Consider the following 19,296-nt stretch of genomic DNA (forward strand, 5'->3'; position numbering starts at 1 on the left):
GCATTTTTTTCCCCAATGCCATCTTCTAAAAATATATCCCTGTTTTTCCCAGGGTGCAAGGGAGCAGGGTGGGACAGAAGTGGCGACCCCTTTCTGAAGGCTTCTGAAGGCTCTATTGAAAAGCACCTCAAAAAATCAAAGCCCAGAGTAAATGCCACAGTGAAACCAGCCAAGGTGGTAAAATAAATTTAACAAACTCAGGCTCAGGAGCAGCTGCACTGCTTCCACCCAAGGAAGTGACAGGGAGCTGCAGTGTCTGCCCTTAGCTGGGGATCTACCACAGCATGCTCATCTATAAACTCTCCAAAAACATCTGTCATAATGGTGACAGCCTAGAAAAGCAAGGACGAGGGACTGGAAATGCTGCCTCTCTTCAAACACGCTTGTGGCAAGGCAGCTGAGCAATCAGTGTGAGTGGGCTGTGCTGGGACAGGGCAGAGCCAGGGCACAAAGCACCCCAGGAGGGGATGGACTGCCTGCACCACACCTGAACGTGCTGGCAGATGAAGATGAGGGTGGTCATGACAAATGAGGGAGCCTGGCAGCCTCCAAGGGAAAGGACATGACCATTGCTTAAGTCAAACTCCATCTACTGACTCTGCAAATGTGAGCTGGGGGAGCTTGCACAAGGATTCACTCAATTTTCTCTAGGGAATTTAAGCCCACAAAGACATTTTAATTCCAGCTGTGTGGTACAGTGCACACCATGCCCATAATCCACAGCCCAAGACCCAAAGTCCCACCTGAGCAGGGCAATCTGCTGCAAGACCCCCCCAGGATCTCCCCCAGCTCAGGAATCAGACCTGCCCCTCTTCAGGCTAAGGAGCCCCTGCTGAGCACAGAGCTGAATGAGATCACAGCTGGTCCAGGGCCAGAAAGTAATGGTGCAGTAATGGGTTTATTGGCTCTTTGAGAAGGAGCTGCTTGATTTCAGACAGAGGAGAGTCAACAGCAGCATTCACTGCTGCTAATCTCATTTCCAGCAGCACGCTGAGTGAGAAGGCACTTGGGCACAAAGCTGTGCTCGATTGCTCTGTTTATCCAGGATTACATTAGGAGCCCAGGAGCATCTGAAAACAGCCCCTAGCCAGAGCTAGGGCTGTGCAAATGGCTTCTGCAGCACCAGGCTTGTGGGAAAAGAGACCCCAGTGTTTCCAGCAAGCTGCTGGCAGTTTGCTCATCACAAGAGCTGGGTTTAGATGCACAGGTTTTAGATGTGCAAATTGAAGAGTGTCTGTTGAGCAAAGTACTGCAGATAACGAGTGTTGACCAGGTAATTTGGTTCATTTTAAATAATTCATTTAGCTTAAGCAAAAAGAAATCAAATGAAGAAAGGTGGATTTGGCCAGGGTGAAGGATTCTTGCAAGGGGGAAGTTAGCAGAAGTTGGTCTGATCATAATCTCCCTCATTATCCACAAAATAAGTTACTTTGAGAACAAAATTATCACCAAGTCTGGTATAACAGCGCTTTATTTCAGTGTCTAAAACACAAAGAGAGGGCTTGCATTTTGACATCAGAACCATGCAAAGCACCTATACACCAAAAATGAGATACTGAATGTCTCTCTCCTGCTACACATAGAAAATTCAGGCAGGAAGACTCCATTCTCCTGTGCGTTCTGCTTTAACCTTCCACAAATCAACCAGCTGTGAGGGGTGATCATCAACCTTCATTCCAAACCAAATCATTTGCCACTGAACACTATTTCATACTGCCCTCAGCTGCTAAAATATGCTCCTGTAAACTTCATCAAGCACCCAGTTCTGCTCTTGGTCTACAAGGACAAAGTCCCAAACAACTCCAGCTACAGGACAGACCTTGATTAGAGGTACTGAATTTAAATGAGAGCAGAGTTTGGCTCAAAGGATGAATGCCTCCTCCATACAAAACCCCAGAAAAGGCCCTTATTAGGGGATGTACAGACCACCTTAGGCTCAGAGAATTGTCATATGCACAGAGGACAACCAGACATCCTGAACTATTAAAAAACAGTGGTATAGAAAAATAAAAGGCATAAAATACTGAACCAAAAAGGTTCCAAATAAGGCATCAGCAGGTCCCAACTGGATGTGCTCCTGTTACATGTCACCCTCCCAGCCAGGATAGTTAGGAACGATGCATTAGGATTGTATTTCTGACCTCCATCATTAAGCACTATGAGCAACCAGAAGGGTTCAAGTTCTCTTTGAAAAAAAGAAAAAAATACCTTCAAACACAAAACCAGGGAGAAATGTTTTTGGTAAGTATTTCTTAGAAAAGAAAATAAAAATGTTAAAGCAATTCATTGAAACGACTCATTAAAAAAAGACAACATTCCTGTAAAGTAAAAATATATATATATATAAATAGAATCTATTTGTTTGTTTGTTCATTTGTTGGTTTTTTTTTTCTTAAAAAAGACATTCAGGATCACGTCAGCAGATTTTGATGGGTTTTCCCGCGGGTCTCCTGCGACGGCCGCTGCTCCTTAAGGCAAAACGTCGTGGTTGGCACTGTCCCAGCAGCTGAGTGAGTCCCTGTCAGCAGGGCTGCTTCTCCCTGACGCTGACAGAGCCGTCCTCCATCCCAAAATACACCACCTCGGCCATGTCGATGAACAGCCCCGTCTCCACCACGCCTGCAGGACGAGAGGTCGCTGGTTACCACCCCCTGCTCGTGTCTCCCAGTGAGATTCTGCTTAAGGGCATGTTCTGTTCATGGTTTAGTCCAAATTATAACCTCCCACCTTGTCAATCTATCCTGAGTTACCTGCCAATGCTATTTTGTGCCAACCCCCTGCATGGAATTCTCCTTTGGAAATGCCCTATAAACTCCATGTCTCAGTAGCCCAGGTGACCCAGTTTTCCCCCCCTGCCTCCCTCACTGGATGATGCTTTTGTGAACCTTGGCTTTACCTCTTCCCCAGAATTGCTCCAATTTGCTGATGATCTGTACCCTCCCCCTGAACCTCCCCCATACCTCAACTGTTGCACCCTTGCATTTTTGTCTTTGCCCTTGAATTCCCCAGAGTAATAAATCCTCTTGATCCTATACAAAAGACTCCCCCTCCTCCTTGCCTCCTCAGAGTGCAATCTGACAGCAAAAGGGCCAGAGAGAAATTGCTCTGGCCACACTTCAGGTCATTGCTCCTGGGGTGTGACACTCCAGGCACAGTGGCAAAGTCAGTGCAGCTCTGGCTGTTGTGTCACTCGTGTCCTCTGCTCTGCCTGTGGTTTTGCTCATTAAAAAACACCATTGCCTCCATCAGGTTTGGAGAAGTGTCCAACCTCTATCAGCTTCACAGGGAGTTTCTGGGAAGTCTTCTCCATGTGGCCACTCCCAGAAAAAATTCTCCTGAAGCTGAGAAACAACTCCCAAAGCTCCCCTGACATTCACACTGCCCCAGCCACCACTGCTGCACCAACACAATCACAAGAAAAGCATTTTCTACCATCTGATGACCCATGGGAGCAAGAGGAAGCTACACACACCCACAGAACTGGGGATTACCCCCTTTGCCTTTAAACTCACCTGAGAGACTATCCTGTAAGAGATCACCTGGCTAACACTTGTTCACATTAAGACTTAGCAGGTCCAGTGCTTCCTCTGCAGTTTGTAGCCCGTTTGCAATTGTACTTTTGATTGCATTTAATTATGGGGTGCTCCTAATTTCACAGTGATCACTGAGACACAGCCAGAGGCCAGGAAGGTGGATACAAACAGAGGACAAGAACTACCACAAGCACAAGGTGGCCAAAAACCTTCTACCAGCACTGCATTTAGGTTTTAACAACTAAACATTTAGGCTGATCCACTTCTGGATAGGGAAGCTCTTCTTCCCTTAGCAGGTCCATTTCTCAGCAGAAAACAGTGCTGAGACCACACCCACAGGATGGAACAGGTCCCATTATTTACTACTCCTTTCTCAACTAAAAAGAAATGCAGGGAAGAAGTTCCTGCTGTGCAGAGCAACCAGGCTCTGTGTGCCTCTTGCCCAGACACAGCTCTAATGATACAGATTTGCACAGCCAGGGGTAGCAGTGGGATCAGGATATGGTGGAGAACTGTAGCACGGGCAGCTCAGACCAGCAGTGCTCACCAGAGATCCCTTCCAACCCAACAATTCTGTCACAAGCACTACTGAGGGAAGCAAAACCACTGACCAGAAACAATGATTAGTTACTGGCCACTCTTCACCCAGCCTACACCCACAGCCTCTGCCTGGTGTGCTGTTTCAGTTCTGGAGCCAGGACAATGTATGGCTGCTCTGTGGGGATGCTGGCATTTGTGCAACAGATCCCAACGTGTTCCTGCACCTTCTGGCAACACATGAGCAGTCAGAGAAGGCAGCTGTGTGAAGGCAGGACTTCAGGGACAGGTTTTGCCAAGACAACCAGAAAAACATCCAGATGCTGCTTCCCTGAAGTCCAGAGAGTGCCAGTGCCCCCAGGCAGACCTGGATGGTCCAGAGGCAGCTCCTGCCCGGGCAGCAGGTCTCATGCAAGGCAGGAGTCCTTGCAAAGAGGCTGATTTGTTTGCAAACAGAGCACTCAGCCACTGCTGCTCCAGCCCAGCAAGAGCTTGGGTACACAATCCTCACAGCAAGGCCATCAGGGAGGGCTTCCCAATGGGAATAGGAGGCAGGGCTGTAAGCAGCTCCTAGAAAACAGCACAGCACAGTGCAAACCCTCCCTCCAGAGTGCACTGGTGTTTCCACTAAAAGTCCCTCTCTAAATGGGCATAAGGAGAGTAAGGAAGAGGACAGGACTGTTGTGCCTAATGGGAAACAGTGTCAACACCAACCAGCATCACTCCAGGTTTTCATGGAAAAGCCACATGGGCACAATTGTACTAATTGAGCTGACTGCTCTCTTGAGTAGAAACAAATTCAGGGACCTGCAGGAGGGCAGCAAATACACACATTTCCTCATATCCAGGAGAGAGCTGTCATAGTCCAGGTTACTTATCACACACCAAGCCTCAGCCAGCTCTTGTGGTTTTTAAAAAAATCACAGACATCACCTGGTATCATTTTTATAGCGCTGTTCACTTCACACCACTCATGAATCTTGTCAAATTTCCAGTCCAGGATGAAGTTCCCGTTGTCTGTCACCACAGGGCCCTGGAAGCAAACCCAGTTGTCATGGCATGAGCCCTGTGTCTGCTGATCCCAGCCAGGGACTGTCACAGCCCTCGCTGGGACCAGCTGTCCCCACTGCAGTGGTTTTGAGTCATCATTCGAGCAAACTGGGGCTGTCCCCACAATAACCTGTCAGTGAAACCATCACCCCCAACTTGAGACCCTGTTTGGCAGCTCAACTGCCCTGCAGCCCCCCAACACCCCAGAGCAGCAGGCCAGGCCCAGGCTGCAATCCCTCTGCTCCCTGCTCTGGGATGCTGCTTTAGCAGTCACAACCACTGAGGCTTTCAACGAGCAGCCTGAACACCTAAACACACAATTCAGTCACCAAAGCTAATAAGGAGCAATTACACAAGATGTCACCTGCAGGTCTGAAAGCCCAGATTTCACTAGATGAAGGGCCAGACCTCTGCTCCTCCCTTTGCCCATGCTGAGGTGGCTGCTCAGGGCAAGCAGGGCTGACAGGGACACTCACTGCTTTGTTAACAGCCATCCGCAGCTCCACGACTCCGCCGAACTTTTTGGTCAGGGCTCTGGTGACAGGGACATAAGCCATGGGGATGACCTCAATTGGAACTCCCTTCTTCCACTGCTCCCCAAGCCTGTCAGATTTTTTCCTGAGGGCACAGTTTGAGGTGGGATTAGTGTTGGACATTACACTGCTGACACCATTAACATCACCCCGGGCCCTTTGCAAACCCCTCAGGCACAAGGCTCAGGAGGACACAGGGCCAGCCATGGGTGCCCTGTGCAGCAAGAGCCAGGTTCATGCATGATGCTCTATCCTGTTTTGACATATTTTGGACAAGCAGAACAGGAGTTGTTTTTTCCACAGCCTCATGGCCGTAAAATTTATCCCATGCTGACAATCACTGAGCTCAGACAACAGAACTGCCACTTCCCCACAAGCTCTGCTGACTCCCTAGCAGGCCTGCTGAGTTGAAAATTAAGAAAAAAAGATAAATTGAATTGCTGAAATACTGGGAGCCAGGCTCATTTCCACCCATTCCTGCCCTCCCGTAACCATTGGAATGACAATAATGGCCTAACACAGCACCATCTGAAACCTCCCATGGAGGGGAAAGGTATTATGAACAGTAATATCTTCACCTGTAATCAGCAATAACAATGAAGCACTTTGCAAATCCTGCAACTATCTTCTCCTGTGTCAAGCAGCCACTGCAAGGGGGAAAAAAATAAAAACAACCAGAAAACATCAGACTGCTTCTCACTGTGCCTAATGGCCTTGAAGCCCAGTCCCCTCCAATACATTCTTGCTGGTTTTGGTGAGGCTTTGCCCCACAGTTCATCCTCCTTTTCCCCACCCCTCACTTTGTGCCCCTTGTCCCTGGAGCCTTGGCCAGGAGCCATCTCCCACTGTGGGTGCACACACAGCCCTGCACAGGATCCTCTCCAGCCCCCCCAGAGACACCCACAGGCACACTGGGACGCTCAGAGCCCACCACCAGCACTGGGACAGACAGACAGACAGACGGACAGCAAGGCTCACCCGCCACCTTTGATAAGGTTGAGGTTAGAGTCCACCTCATCTGCTCCATCAATGGCAACATCAAGCTGTGGGAAGAGGAGAAAATTGATGTGGAAACCCCTCCTGTGCAGCATCCAGGCCCTGCTCCTGCTGCAGCTCCAGGGGTGGAGCATCCCAAATGTCACCAATGTCACCAGAGCTGGGCACACATTGGTGCCAGCCTGACCACAGACATGTCTGATGGGCCACCCATGGATACCCTGAGACCACCCAAGCCCCTCTAACAACCACAGGCATGTGAGAGGAAAAGAAACCCAAACCAAGAGCTGGCCTGCAAGGCACATCTCTTTAGCCTCTGGTGTTGTTTAAGGACCAGCATGCAAGATTTTCCCAGGAAAAATCTTTGACAGTTCAGCAATATCCCTGTGTCAAGCCTCTTCTTGAAAGAGATGCCAAGCACCTGGAGGCAACACAACCCAGCAGCCTTCCTGCCATCCAAAGGGACAAGAACTAAGGCAGAGCTTGGGGGAAAAATAAACTAAACTGTTAAAAATCATACAATCATTAAGGTTAGGAAAGACCTCTAAGACCAAACTCCACCTCAGGTGAGGCCTAAGGAGCCTGGATGCTTTCTGAAGGACCAGGTGAGAGGAAGGCCAGGTGAGGTCTCACCTTCATGGTCCCACTCACCTCTGGATTTCGGTCCAAGTCACTCAGTGTTAAGCCATTCTGCAGGATCAGCTGACGAGCCTGTGCACCAAGAAGACAACAAACATCATTCCCCAGTGGCAGGAAAGGAAAACAGACTCTTGGTGTCATTCCCTGGCTGCAGCAAGGATGGAGCCTCCCTGGGAGAGCTCCACTCTCCACTCTGAGCTCGTGGAGAGGCTGCAACAGGAACACACAGCAAGGAGAAAATGATGTTTCCATATCAGAGAAGTTTAATCAAAAGAAAATCCTGCTGCTGATTTGAACTAAAGTGCTCAGGTGGTGCAACAGGACTCCTCAGGTGGTGCAACAGGACTCCTGGGTTTGGGTCTTTCCACACTAAATAGCAGGAGGCCTCATCAGCTTGGTGGGAATCACTTGTATCTAAGCACTAAATCCTATGTTGTTTCAGCTTGGACTTCATTCTCCCTCACACCCATCCAGCCCTTCTTATCTCCTTTGGCTAAAAAAAATGAGACCAAGAAAATAAAATATTTACACCACAGCAATGGGGAACTAACAGAGAAAATATTTTTCATATTGGAAATAAGCTAAAAAGTAAACAACAAATGCACAGCTGGTGGGAAAAGTGTGGGAAGCTGCTGAAACAGCTGCCTGGTGGCTGTGATCCAGCTTCCCTCTAGTGGCAACACAACATAGGGCACTCAGCTGGCTCAGTCCCTCAGCTTAAACAGGGAATCACAGCATTGTTCTGCCAGGTTTACTGACATCAAGTCCAGCCCTTAACCCAGGCCACCAATAAACCATGTCCCCAAGTGCCACTGGCCATGGCTTTTACATCCCTCCAGGGATGGTGACTCCACCACTGCCCTGGGCAGCCTGTTCAGTGCTTGACCTCCTTCCCAGGGAAGAACTTTTCCCTCATATCCAATCTAAACCTCTCCCAGCACAACTGGGGGCCATTTCTTCTTGTCCTGGTATTTGTTACTTGGGAGAAGAGACCAGCCCTGACGTGGCTGCCCCTCCTGTCAGGGAGTTGTGGAGAGTGACAAGGTCACCCCTGAGATTCCTTTTCTCAGGCTGAGCCCCCAGCCCCCTCAGCTGCTCCTCATCTCCCTGTGCTCCAGACCCTTCCCCAGCTCCACATCCTTCTCTGGCCATGCTCCAGCCCCCCAGTGCCTTTCCTGTCATGAGGCACAAACTGAACACAGGATTCCAGGTGTGCCCAGCACAGGGACAATCCCTGCCCTGGTCCTGCTGCCACACCAGTGCTGACCCAGGCCAGCTGCCCCTGCTGCCACCTGGGCACATCTTGGATCATGTTCACTCCCTGCCACCAGCACCTCCAGGGCCTTTTCTGCTGAGCCACTTCCCACCCACTCTGCTCACAGCCTGGAGCTCTGCAGGAGGCTGTTGTGGCCTAAGTGCAGACCCAGCACCTGGCCTTGGTTGGTCCATCCATCCATCCATCCATCCATCCATCCATCCATCCATCCATCCATCCATCCAGCCTGTCCAGATCCCTGCAGAGCCCTCCAGCACATCAACACTCCCACCCAGCTTTGTGCATCTGCAGAATCTCCAACTGGTTGAATTTTCTATGTTACAAATCATCATTTGAGTGAGATTCTCTCCTTGCACAGACTCTGCTCAAGTCCAAACTTGTTACCATGCTGCAGCTAGACCAAGAAACCCCAGTGCAATAGTCTGGATCAGCTGATCCCCTAAATTCTACCCACTAACACTAGCAAAGTGCATCAGTCACAGGTACTGGCATCCCAGGAACAATAGAATTAGCAGGTGGCAATGAGATATGATTTGAATAGTTTATCATGGCATTTCACAGCATGCAGTTTTAATACCCATGGGCTGTGGGTCCCTAAGGACTCACAAAATGAAAGGAATAAAAATCAGTGGATTGGCATTCATCACAAAGTGTCCACAAAAGGAGACTTCAGGGATCTGGGGAATTGAAAGCATTGAAAAACACTGTGCTGCACATGCAGGCCAGACCCTGAACAGGCTCAGAATCAGCAGTGTGGCAACAAGGTGGCTGTCTCCAGGCTCTGCTTGCAAGGCAATGGAGCAGTGGGAATCAGCAGCAGAGCTCCCACAACTGAGGGCAGAGTGGTGGTGACTGCACAGCACTGACAGGAGCAGTCCCACCCCTGCTCTCACACATCCCAGTGAGAAGAGACAAGGCAAACCCAGGGCACAGGTACTTACCCTGCTCTAGCTCTACTGATGCTGGTGCATTAATGACCTGACAACAGGGAAGGGAGGATATAAAAGCTCACTGAAACCAACTCTTCCTTGCCAGTGACCTCAGGCAGCCATCTACACCTGTACATGGTGAAAATAAAATGCTGTTTTGCTGACCTGGGAATGCTCCACTCAGAACTGGTTGAGGTCTAAGGGACTGCAAGAGACACAAGGCAGGCCCATGTTGGGAATTTTGGCTCCTGCAGGTTTTCAGTCTCTCTCTTCCCTTTAACAGCAACTTTTTTTGTTTTACTGGTAAGAAAGTCTGTGGTGTTAAATGAACTATAACAACATTTCAATGCAGGACAGGCTCCAGCCCATGCTCACTACAAGAGCTTCATCAATATATTCTCTAAGAACTAATGACTTAGCTCAGAGCACTTCTCCTAGATTCAAAGGGGACATGGTATTTCAGGGTGGGAGTCATTTGAGACAGATCAAATCAGACTCTCACCACAGTCCACATAAGCAACAGAAGTACTGATACAGGTTATTTTGTTTTTCACTTTCTGACCTTTGCAGCACCTTGCATTATACCCCACTTGTTTGCAACAGCTGGGAAGAGAGAGCCTTGTCTGCCCCACACCCAAACAACTGCAGGGTAAAAGGATGTTAGGCTTTCCTAAGATTTTAGGATAATTCAGGTTGGTCTCTATCCAACCTCCAGGTCAAAGCTGGGTCAGCTCCCAGGTCACTCAGGGCTGAACTCACCCAGTCCCTGAAAACCTCACAGGACAGGCTCTGCCCCACCTGCCACACTGCCTGACTGCCCTCACAGTGACAAGACTGTGACAGCAGCGCAGTCCCCAGGCCCACAGCAGGACCATGAGAAGGACACATGCCCAATTCCTTGACTGGAATTCCAGCCTTGAAGACCCCTCGTGTGGTCCCCAGCATGTCACCTCTGCCTGCCCAAAAGGAGATTCCCATCTAAGGGAATACAGGCAAAGAGACCAAACCCAGATGCCAAAGGCATGGAAGATGCTCAGAAGCTTCCCTAGCTGATCTGTATTCCACCACCTAGCCAGGTTCTCCCTTTGCCTCCAGCCCTCTCAACATCTGGCTTGGTATGAACCAATTCCTGCAAAGGCTGCACAGCAAACAAGAGGTTAAACCAATTTCTCTTCTGCAATTTCTTATCAAACCCAGCTGATGCATTTGAAGTTCCTGTTGAAAACACAAGAGCTTGCTATTATTCTTTACAGCTGTCAGGGCTGATAGAGACTCAAAGGAGACAAAGTGTCTTCAGTGAGCTTTGCACTACAAGTCTGCTTCACCACTAAGCAGCATTTTCCTGCAGATGGGATCCAGAGGAAGCCACACACCAACCCTGACACAACCAGCCTTACCACACTGGCTCCAAATACAGCTCCCAGCCCTGAGCTCAGGTCAGGGTAACACAGCACCTTCTTTCTGAAGTCCTTCTATAGGCTACACCATGACTGCTTTTACTTTTGGTTCACTCACAGCACTGTGAACCAGAGAGAGGCAAGGTGGCCTCCCACAGCCCAGGGGAGATGCCCTGCAGGAGCATTTACACTGGCAGCAAGCAAAGGAGGGAAGCACTCACCTGAAAGGATGTAGGGATGCAGACAATTGTCAGGTTCTCCTCCTTAACTCGCTCAGCTGCAGGAAAAGAAGCAGAAACCTTGGTTTATTCATTGCACAAGGCAAAAACACAGCAACTTTCACTTTAAGATCCCTCAGTTCAGCACAGCCCCTCTGATTCACTGCAATTACTTGCTTGGCTTGCAAATAACTCAGTCACGCTCAAAATGCAAACAGGTGCTCCCCTCCATAGGCTGAGGCTCAGTTTCAACAGTCAGAAATGTTGAAACACCCACTCTGGCCCAGCCCAAGCCATCATGAGCAAATCCTCACCTGGGAAATCAGCCCCATCCCCTCTCTCACTCCATTAGACAGGTTTTTGCTGCTCTCCATGTAAACACAGAGCTCCAGCAGCTGTCTGAAAGGTTTGCTGGCTTGTTGCCCTGGGGACATCACATTAATTTATTATAGAACATTTAAATATATAGCAGGGAAAGAACTAATAAAGTACAGTATTCCATTAAATGGAAGGAAATATTTCCTCCCCGGGCTAACCTCAAATGACTAAAATCTATTACTAAGATATCATTATGGACAAAATGTTATTTTAGTAATTACAATACCCAGGCACTAGCCAACAGCCCAAGAGTCAGCAAGAGCTCATGCACAGGCTACATGCTCTAAGGTAATGCTGCTGCTGGAAGGACTGAACATGCAACACTTGAGGCTGGATGTTGTTACAAGCCACATCCCAGTTCTAAAGCAATCAGGAGACATGAAAAGCCAGAATTTGCAGCCTGGAACAGCCACTCCTCTTCAAAAACAATAGCCATTTATTTAGAGACTGATTCTGTGCTCAAGGAGGGAGTGGTTGCAGTTCTGAGCCAAGCCCAGAAGGCTGAACAGCAGCTCCCAGACAATGAAGTGCATCACACACACAGAGTGGGGAAAGGGGTGAGGAGGGGCAGCCCCAGCCCTGCTGGGTCCCTGCACAGTGAAGGGCTGGGCTGGGCTCAGAAGGCTGCTCTGGCCTGCAGGACAGCTCTGCCCAAGGGAGCTGGAGGTCACCAGGGGACTCCCCAGACAGGCAGAGCCAGCCAGGTGGGACACACTGAACTGTGCTGCCCATGAAGTGGTGGAATCTTCACACCTGGAGTGTGGATCCAACACCTGGACATATGGTTTGGTGGTGAACACAGTGGTGCTGTGTTGGATTTGAGGATCTTGGAGGTGTTTTCCAACCTTAATGATTCTATGGGTTCCCCTCTGTATCCAAGCAAGAACCCCAGAACAACAGGGCTGATCCTGCATTCACAGCCCACCAGGGCCCCCACAGATGCTCTGCATCCAAGGACATCCAAAGTCCAGCACCTCCACAAGGAGATCTAGGGCTGAGAGTGCCCTGCAAAGGAACTTTAAACCTCTGCACCCTCTGTAATGAGCCGTGACAATAATTACCCTCACACTCACTTTGCAAAACTGCATTTGCCTCACTTGAATATTTTACTGAAATTTTCTGAATCACGCCCTGAGCAAACCCCTGCACCTGGAGCAAGCAGGTAAACCTGGCTGCAGGGTACATAAATAAAATAAATGCAGCAGGATTTCACATTCCTCATTTTCATTACACCTCAGCAGGGCCCTCAGTGTGAATTGTGTGGATGTGGGGAGCAAAATGAGCCACAGGCAAAGGAGTTAAAGGAAGCAGAGCAGCTGCATGGCCCCGAGCCACACAGCAAGTCAGCACTGGGCAGAGCTGGGCAAAGCTGGAACCAGACCAAGGAGTTCAGCTCCAGTTTGTGGTGGGTGCCAGTGGAGAGAGAGCTTTTCCTGGCTGTGTGGGGAGAACAGGTGGCAAATCATTACCTCCTCAGGACTCTCAGGCAATATAAATTTGGAGCACAACACCCAGTTTGAACCTTCAGCTTCAAGCAGGACACAGCAGCCAGTGAACAGACCCAAGGTATCAGCTCTAAGTCAGCACACAGGGGATTTAGAGTGTTTTTCAAGTAGTTGGAGCAGATGAAAAAGGGGACTTTTTGTGGTGGGAGGGACAGGAAGGGCAGCATCCTACCTAATCTCTGCACCGCGTGCACAATCGTAGATCCGCTCCCGATCCCAAGAACTTGATTGTTCTGCAAGTCAAAGAGAGACAGGAATGCTGTTAGTGGAAGCTCCAGATTGTCCAACTTCCCCAGTAACACTGGCATTGGAAACACATGCAGGATGAGCCCTGTCCAGGGATGCACGTGGACACAGCATCTCAGCACTCTGCAGGCAAGGGAGGGAACACACTGTGCCAGCGAGGGCACGGCCATGGTCTGTGGCCAAGGGTTTTTAATCAACTCTCCCTCTCATTAAAGGACATGTGCTTGCTAATTACCAGCACAGTCCAATCTCAGGGTGTTCAATGCACACTCGCTGGTGGTTGCTGGCATTCCATGAAAGCTCTCCTGTCGGAAAGCTGTGAATTTCAGACAATACGACAGAGGAAGAAGGGGAAACAACCTCAAGATAAAATCTCCCAAGGAAGCCACACAGTAAAAGGCTGGGTTTGCTGCCAACCATATCATTAGTAAACAGCACAGATGCACCAGCAGCCAAAGCAGAAAGCACAGCAGCTGTTCCTGTGAATAATAAAAAATGTTTTCTGAAACAGAATGTAAAGCTGCCTATAGGAGAGTCCAGCAAACTTGGAAAGTGGGTGAGCCTGGCAGCATGTGGTGAAGAGGATGAAATTTTAACCACAGCTCCATCCTGGCCTTTCTGTGTATTGCCTGATGTAAGAAGGATCACTGCCCTGTGATCCATAACACAGATACACTCCTAAAGGTGCTGCAGGATGAGGGTGGGTGGGTGCACTTCTGTTACTTCTGCAAGACATGCTCTCTGCAATGTCAGTCCCTGTTTATTATCAACTGTTTCCCACTCCCTGTAAGTGACCTGCAGCCTTCTGCACTTCCCGTTTTCAGTGTACTTTGTTTTCTTTGGATGGGATCCAAAGCTTAAATTGACTTAAAGAGGCCCAGAATCGCCACAGAGACTTCGGATGAGGAAGATGTGAAGACAACCAGAGATGCAGGCACAGAGCTGTTGTGCATTATCTCTTGGACATTAGACAGATCTGGAGTTCTTGCCTCATGTGCAGCAAATCCAGAGCTTGGCAGCTGTGGAAAAAGCCACACCTGCAGCACTTCAACCAGCTAAAATCTTGCTGTCACGAAAGTTTACCTGGAAAGGTGGAGTTCAAGACAGGTCAGACTCTCCTAGGATTAGTCATTTCTCTTGCTTCTGCAACTTAAAAGCTTAAAGAAAACAGAAGTTCTCAAAAAAACCAGAGGCTCAGTTTCCATCCCAGCCCTCAGTAACCACCATGACTCTGCAAAAGCTGAGGAACAGGTCACTGCTGCACACCTGCAACGTGGCCAGCAGAAACCAACAGCTCCTGAGGCTCTCAGTGTCACCCACCCAGCAGGCAGAGCCAAGCAAGGCCAGCCAAGGAAGGGGCAAGCAAAGCTGTGCAGAGGCTGGCAGGACATGGGCAGTACCAGTGTTCCCAAAAGACTTGTTTTGACCTGGGGAGAGGCAGTTTCTTCTCTTTGCCCTCCTTTCTGTAGGGACAGCTTCTCGGAGCAGCTGGGTACCCTAAAGGGATGGGGAAAGCCTCAGCATTGGTGACTCCACTGTAAGGAAGCAGGAAGAGCTCACAAGGGACCCAGCCCATCCATTTACCAGTGATTAGAGGTGAAACAGCACTTTCAATCAGTCTAAACTGGTGCTGTCACAGCCTTACTGTGACTCCCACCTCTCCCTCTTCAGCTCCAACCCCAGCCAGACCAGGGGCAAAAACAACCACAAAACATCCACTTTTAAAAATAGGGGCAGGGCAAACATTGGTGAGAAGCAGAACACTGAAGAGCAGCACCTCATGCAAAAAAACTTACATTTCAAGTTGTTTACCAAAAGCCCACCAAACAAAACCAAGGTACTGAGCCACAGCACAGCTGAGGACCCACGTATGGGTGAAGTGGGCAATGACCACAACATTTTCTCAGCCAGCCTAAGGGCCTAAAGACACTGCCCAGCATTACAGAAGCCAACAAAGCAACACACATGGAGCAGTACCAGCAGCACACAGGCACTGGCCAGTGCAACCTAAGATTCCAAGGTCAGAGAAGAAAGAGCTCCAGCTAAAAGCAGGAGATAAATACAAAGCCCAGAGTTTGCTCAGTGCTCTCTGGGGCAGCAGGACATAGGGCAGTACCTGTTTTTCATTTCCAGCAGTGGCCTGCCTTCAGAGGTGTTGTGTAAATGCAAAGCCAGCTCTCCCCAAGCAGCTTACAGCTCTAAAGCCCTGTGCCAGCCCTGCTCCCCCAAGCTGTCACAGCCCCACAGTCCATGGCCCGTGAGGTTGGTCATCCTCCAGAACTGGGAACTCTGCTTCAGCCCAGGGACAAGTGCTGTGAGTAAACACACCAATCTAAATTTAATTTTTAAAAAAGGAAAAAAAAAAGCCAGCAGAAACAAGTTTTCCTCTCCTAATCCTCCCTCCCACACCCAGGTTTACATCTGCCACACAAGGAGCTGCTGTCCCTGCAAGGCAGGGATGGGTGTGAAGGTGGATGCCAAGAGCCTCATCCAGTACCAGTCCCAAGCCCCCAGTGCCACAGACTTATGGCACAGTTAATCAAGAGAGATTTGCCCAGCAGAATCAAACCCTGGTGTCTCCCACATATCCCTGCTGGGCAAGGGAAGCCATAGCTTTGCTTTCAGAGATAATGTTGCTCCCTCCTGAGAGCTCCAATAAGCAAATACAAACATATCCATTACAAACAGCAGCTGCTCTCTGACAGTGCAAACTGACAGCTGAGACCATCCAGCTCCTGGGCAGTGACTCTGAGCTCCTTCTTCACCATTCCTTGAAGCCAGCCTGCACAAGCATTGGGGTATTTATTACCCCAGACACTGCCTAGTTTACTTAACCAGCATCACAAGCTGGACATTGAACTTTAACGTTCAGCTGGGACACAGCCAGAAACATTATCCTAAGTTTGCCTGGCCATAAATCAGCACAAAGGCCAGCTATTTCACTGTAAAAGTCCAAAAGCACTGGTTTTACCCCAAATCAAAGGAGGCCCCGTTTATGATAACTCACAGCAACAGCAGTGTCTTGGCTCCACACCTTCCTCCCACGATCCCTCAATGCACAATTTTGGGCTTTCCTTGGGTAAGAAGGTGGATTTTTTTGCAATTGTTAGAGCCTCCAGACTTGCCCATCTCTCAGACACTTTTGGTGGTGTTGGCCTGGCAGAGGCTGGGTCTCACACAGCATGTGGCTGTGCTCTCTCAGGCAGGTACAGACTGCAGGGGGCTGCAGAACAAGCCAAACTTTCTTGGGACATAAGGGAAGCCATCAGCAACTGAACCCAGCGAGGGGAGAGCAGGAAGGAAAAGGAATTTGTTTTTCTCCCCTAACTGCTTATATCTACTTTCTTAGCAGCAACTCCTCACCCCCATTTCACCACTGCTCTTGCGAAAGCGCTGGCACAGGAACTCTGATAAACCTCTGCGTGACTGTAACCGTTGATCTTCCAAACCAGCCAAACTTCAGGCAGCTCCAGCTCTATCTGACATTCGAGAGGCTGATTCAAGCCCCTGGATGCATTTCCCTCCCTGCAGAGGACAAGACAGAAGCTCCTGGCCAGGGACTGTTGCTCTTTGCTTGAGTGCTCAGAAATGGGGTGCAGCAGCAGCATGTCCTGGACTTGGGAAAGGAGCAGGACATGGCATTAGCCTGAACTGCCACCACAGCCCAGCTCACAGGAAGGTGCACACTGAAAGTTTGGAGGTGGGAGACATTACCCCAAATTCGGCATACACAGCGCTGAGCTGGATCAGCCATGAAGCTGCTGCCAGGGAGGCACACACTGGTGAAGGAAAAGCAGTTTCCTCCCTTTGCCTCAGCTAAAGGGAGTGGAGTCAAAAGTGAAGGAGAAAGATGCTCAGCAGGACCCATCTGTGCACCCCGGGGTCCCTCTTTGCACCCAGGACTGTTCCTGCTCCGAGTGGGGATGTATTCCCAGTGTCTCCCACTGCATCCACGCATCTCAGGCTGCCCTGTGCACTGCAGGAGTCCGTGCCACCCCAAGCCCATCCATGCCCTGCAAGTTCAGTACATTCCATGGCCATTCCATACACTGCCTCACCCAGCTCTAGGTCTGTCCATGCACCCCCATGTTCTGTGGCCGCTCTGTGTTTTGTGGGGTCCAGACACCCCAGAGTTGCTCTGTGCACCCCAGGGACCATCCATACAGACACTGTGTGACCGTCTGTGCACTGTGCGGTCCCAGCACTCCAAAGCCTGTCCCTGCACCTGGAGCCGCTCCATGAACCTCACGGTCCATCCGAGCTCCGCCAGAGTCCGTGGCTGCTCCGTGTTTTGGGAAGCTCCGGCACCCCGAGCCACTCTGTGTGCTGGGGGATCCACGCATCCCGGAGCCTGCCCATGCACTGGGAAGCTCCGTGCATTTCACCGCCACTCCACGTACTGGGGAGTCCCGGCACCCCAGAGCCGCTCCATGCACTGCGAAAATCCGCGCACCCCGCGGCCGCCCGGTGCTTTGTAGAGTCCCGACACCCTGGAATGCAACTCAGGGCCACTTGGTGCACTCCGAGTCCCGGCACCCCAGAGCCTGTTCCTGCGCCCGCAGCCGCTCCCCGCACCCGGGACCCGCCCGTGCCTCTGGAGACTCCGTGCACCATTCGGCCGCTCCGTGCATTAGGGGGTCTCTGCACCCCGGAGCTGCTCCGTGCACCCCGAGCTCCGTCCGTGCACTGGGCGATTCCACGCACCCCGCGGCCCCTCGTGCATTGGGGTGTCCCGGCACCCCGGAGCTTGTCCCTCCACTCCGGGATCTCCCTGCGTGCTGGGGAATCCGTGCTCCCGAGTCGCTCCATGCGGCGGGAAGCTCCGTGCACCCCGTGGCCGCTCCGTGCACTGGGGTGTCCGGGCAGCCCGGATCCTGTCCCGGCACCCTGGAGCCGCTCCGTGCACTGGGGTGTCCTGTCACTTCGGAGCCGCACCGTGCACTTGGATATTCCATGCACACTCCATGCCCACCCCATCATCTGTGTTTTGGGAGATCGGTCCCTTCACCCCGGAGTTTCTCTGTGCTTTGGGGAGTCCCTGCACCCCGCAGTTTCTCCGAGCTTTGGGAGCTCCCTGCACCCGGCAGTTTCTCTGTGCTTTGGGATGTCCCTGCACCCCGGAGCTGCACCGTGTACTGGGATGTCCGGGCAGCCCAGAGCTTGTCCCGGCACCTCGGAGCCGCTCCGTGCACTTGGATGTTCCGTGCACAGTCCATGCCCACTCCAGCACCCTGCAGCCACTCTGTGCTTTGGGAGGTCCGTGCACCCCGAAGTTTCTCCGAGCTTTGGGGAGTCCCTGCACCCCGGAGTTTCTCCGAGCTTTGGGGAGTCCCTGCACCCCGGAGTATCTCCGAGCTTTGGGGAGTCCCTGCACCCCGGAGTTTCCCTGTGCTTTGGGGAGTCCCTGCTCCCCGGAGTTTCTCTGTGCTTTGGGGAGTCCCTGCTCCCCGGAGTTTCTCTGTGCATTGGGGAGTCCCTGCACCCCGGAGTTTCTCTGTGCTTTGGGAGCTCTCTGCACCCCGGAGTTTCTCTGTGCTTCTCTGCAGCTCGCAGCCCCTCCGCGCACTCCGGGTCCGTCCGCGCTCCCGGAGGCTCCGCGCTCGGGGCTCCGAGCCCCCCGCGCCCCGCAGCACCCCGGGCTGCCTCACCTGGACGTGCTTGTCCACGGCAGCGAAGGCGGCCCGTTTCTTGGCCTCCTCTGCCATGGTGCCGCCGAGCCGGCCGCGGGAGAAGCCGCGCCGCGCCGCCGCCCGCCCCGTTCGGACCCTCCCTGGCGGCCGGGCAGCCAGGGGCGTGCTCCGCAGCAGGGCGAGCCGGCCGGGGAGCCGCATGCCGGCGCGGCCCGCCCCCGGGGGGCTCTTCCTCACGGGCTGCAGGCCTGGGCCGTGCCGGCTCCTCTCCTCCTCCGCCTCCTCCTCCTCCTTTCTCCTCCGCCGGGAGGCTGGGACTTGTAGTGCTGCGAGCGGCGAACTACAGCTCCCACAATGCCCGACAGGCCCCGCAGCAACTTGTTGCATCGATGTACGTGCATGTCTAAGTACCGAGACCGGTTTCCCTGG

General features: G+C 51.4%; 1 protein-coding gene across 1 annotated transcript; it reads right to left on the bottom strand.

Moving 5' to 3' along the window:
• Positions 1-1,453: 1,453 nt before the first annotated feature.
• On the bottom strand, positions 1,454-19,161 carry RPIA (ribose 5-phosphate isomerase A). The gene is made up of 9 exons (XM_079306080.1): positions 18,886-19,161; positions 13,164-13,224; positions 11,112-11,167; positions 7,301-7,360; positions 6,632-6,696; positions 6,232-6,300; positions 5,597-5,738; positions 5,004-5,103; positions 1,454-2,619 (listed from the first exon to the last, which is right to left on the bottom strand). Exons 1-9 carry the CDS (start codon positions 19,066-19,068, stop codon positions 2,522-2,524), a joined length of 834 nt encoding a protein of 277 aa, XP_079162206.1. The 5' UTR covers positions 19,069-19,161; the 3' UTR covers positions 1,454-2,521.
• Positions 19,162-19,296: the final 135 nt, after the last annotated feature.

The sequence above is a fragment of the Erithacus rubecula genome (genome assembly GCF_903797595.1).
Source record: "Erithacus rubecula genome assembly, chromosome: 5".
Lineage (NCBI taxonomy): Eukaryota > Metazoa > Chordata > Aves > Passeriformes > Muscicapidae > Erithacus > Erithacus rubecula.